This window comes from Coptis chinensis, chromosome 2 (assembly GCF_015680905.1).
Source record: "Coptis chinensis isolate HL-2020 chromosome 2, ASM1568090v1, whole genome shotgun sequence".
Lineage (NCBI taxonomy): Eukaryota > Viridiplantae > Streptophyta > Magnoliopsida > Ranunculales > Ranunculaceae > Coptis > Coptis chinensis.
In genome coordinates, this window is record NC_141457.1 from 109,221,725 (window position 1) to 109,224,179 (window position 2,455).

The window sequence follows — 2,455 nt, forward strand, 5'->3', positions numbered from 1 at the left end:
GTTTACCATTGATGGGTTTCAAAATTGGAGGAAAGTTAACAGTGGGAAGCAATGTCCTTTTTTGAAACATGAAGGTGGTCTTTGTTCTCCACATAGGTCGGCAACATTGTATTGTGAGAATCTAATGAATCCTTCTCGACATATAGATAGTGTTATCAATAGACTTTCGAATGAAGCGATTGCAAATAATCGGATCCTACTCTGAAATGTTGTTCAATGTATTCGGATGCTTGCACTACAAGGGGTTCCTTTTAGAGGCGATGATGAGTCAAAAAAATCAAAGAATTGTGGAAGCTTCCTTGCAATGTTCGAGTTTTCAAAATTGTTGAACAAGAAAGTTGCTGAAATAGTAGGTAATTGTTCGGGAAATGCCATGTATACTTCACATAGTATTCAAAAGATACTTTTGCATATATTTGCCGAAAATGTGAGAAAGAAAATACGTGAGGATGTTGGCGATGCAAAATTTTGTATCCTTGTGGATGAAGCACAAGATAATTCACGGAGAGAGCAAATGACAATTATTATAAGATTTGTTAATCGTGATGGTTTTGTTAGAGAGAGATTTTTTGCTATTGTTGGTGTTGAAGACACTTGTGCATTAACTTTGAAAAAAGAGATTTTCAAAGTTCTTGCTAGTAAGAATTTGCTTATTGAAAATATGAGAGGCCAAGATTATGATGGCGCTAGTAATATGCGTGGTCAATGGAATGGATTACAAGCACTATTTCTTAATGAGTGTCTTTATGCATATTATGTGCATTGTTTTGCACATCGACTACAACTTGCATTAGTTGCAGCTTCTAAAGATGTTTCCGATGTTTGGTTAATCTTTTCAAAGTTGGCATCCGTTCTTAATCTCCATGTTCCGCCTAAGAGGAAGAAAGAGTTAAAGAAAGCTAGAAAAGAGGAAATTGAAAACTTGTTAGCAATTGGTGAGCTTAATAGTGGACGAGGTGCTAATCAAGTCTATACATTGCAACGAGCTGGAGAAACTCGATGGAGTTCTCACTATGAATCCATTTGTAGCTTGATGGAGATGTATGATGCAATTTGTACGGTTCTTGAACTCATCATGAAGAATGGGTCTAGTAACACCATGCGTGGGGAAGTTAAGGGTTCTTATGTTGCTATGAGAGACTTTGAATTTGTCTTTATGTTTCATTTATTGTATAAGACTATGGAAATCACAAATGTACTATGTAAAGCCTTGCAAGTGAAGTCTCAAAACATTCTAAATGCTATGGGTTTAGTCTCAAGTACGAAGGAGCTTCTTCAAGAGTTTAGAGAAACAAGTTGGCATAGTTTCCTTGGGGATGTGATTTCTTTTTGCAAGAAGCATGACATTGATATTCCTAATATGAGCTCTCGTTATATGACGGGTACACGTCGTTATTGCCAGCAGAATTATTGTATTACAGTTGAGCACCACTACCACGTTGATATATTCAATGCTGTAATAGATTATCAGTTGGTGGAGTTGAACTATAACACCCCGTTTTTTTTCCCTATAATCTTATATATAATGGGAAAACTTGCCGCCGTTTATTAGTCTCCGTATTCTCGGTTTTAATCCAATCTTTTAAATGAAAAGAATCAAGATGGTAAGCAAGAAGCAGACCAAATAGTAGACATATTCCTCCTACTAATAATACTCGCAACCCTCAAAATTCAAATCGCCAATGCAAGAACCGTTGAACAATCAAGTTGCTCCTAGTGGTAGGATTAATTCTCAACATCCATTAGTAGTGCAACCGCCACCGCAAAAGGCGGCAAGACAACCGCCGGCATCAACCCTAACAGCCTTTGCAACAAGAAAACCGACAAGTCGGTAATCCTCCATGTGGTCCGCCGCCTATCCATGTCGATCCTTCCGGTTGACATGGATATGGACGGACATTACTCTCACACCAACTAACGGAAAAGGTGATAGTAATGTAACCTAATTCACCCATAATACGGTTGGCGCGGAGTTACGACGAGTCAAAAATTTAAATAAGAACTTGAGAAGGAAGCTGGCAAAGAGGCAAAGGCGGTGGACGATCTTTGCAAATTCAACAACATCAAGGCGACCACGAAGGACGCGAGGCCATTCCAGTGTATGGGACCGTCTTGAAGATCCACTTCATCGTCCCCGAACGTGTTATTTCTCAAACACAATCAACCAAGATTACGCTCTAAGAGTAATGACCCTATTACCCGTATTTATGGGGAGAATCGGATTGGCATGGATAACTACTACCTAGACATGTCCGATCTAAAAGGGAAGATTTACCTCTGAGAAGCAATTTCAGGGGAAGACCGCCCGTCCGAGATATGTCCGACATGGTGGGGAAGGCGGGCATCCGCAACAAAGCAACAAAACATGGAGAAGTGGTATAATTATTCCGACCACCCGGCCAAAGGTGACTCTTGGCCTAGACAGCCGGGTTTCTGAGGGATAGACAAAGACAAT

General features: G+C 39.8%; 1 protein-coding gene across 1 annotated transcript; it reads left to right on the top strand.

The window, feature by feature from the left end:
* The first annotated feature begins 226 nt into the window (after nucleotides 1-226).
* LOC147520416 (uncharacterized) lies at nucleotides 227-1,491 on the top strand. The gene is made up of 2 exons (XM_086594279.1): nucleotides 227-1,382; nucleotides 1,472-1,491. Exons 1-2 carry the CDS (start codon nucleotides 227-229, stop codon nucleotides 1,489-1,491), a joined length of 1,176 nt encoding a protein of 391 aa, XP_086450405.1.
* The last annotated feature ends 964 nt before the right edge of the window (nucleotides 1,492-2,455 follow it).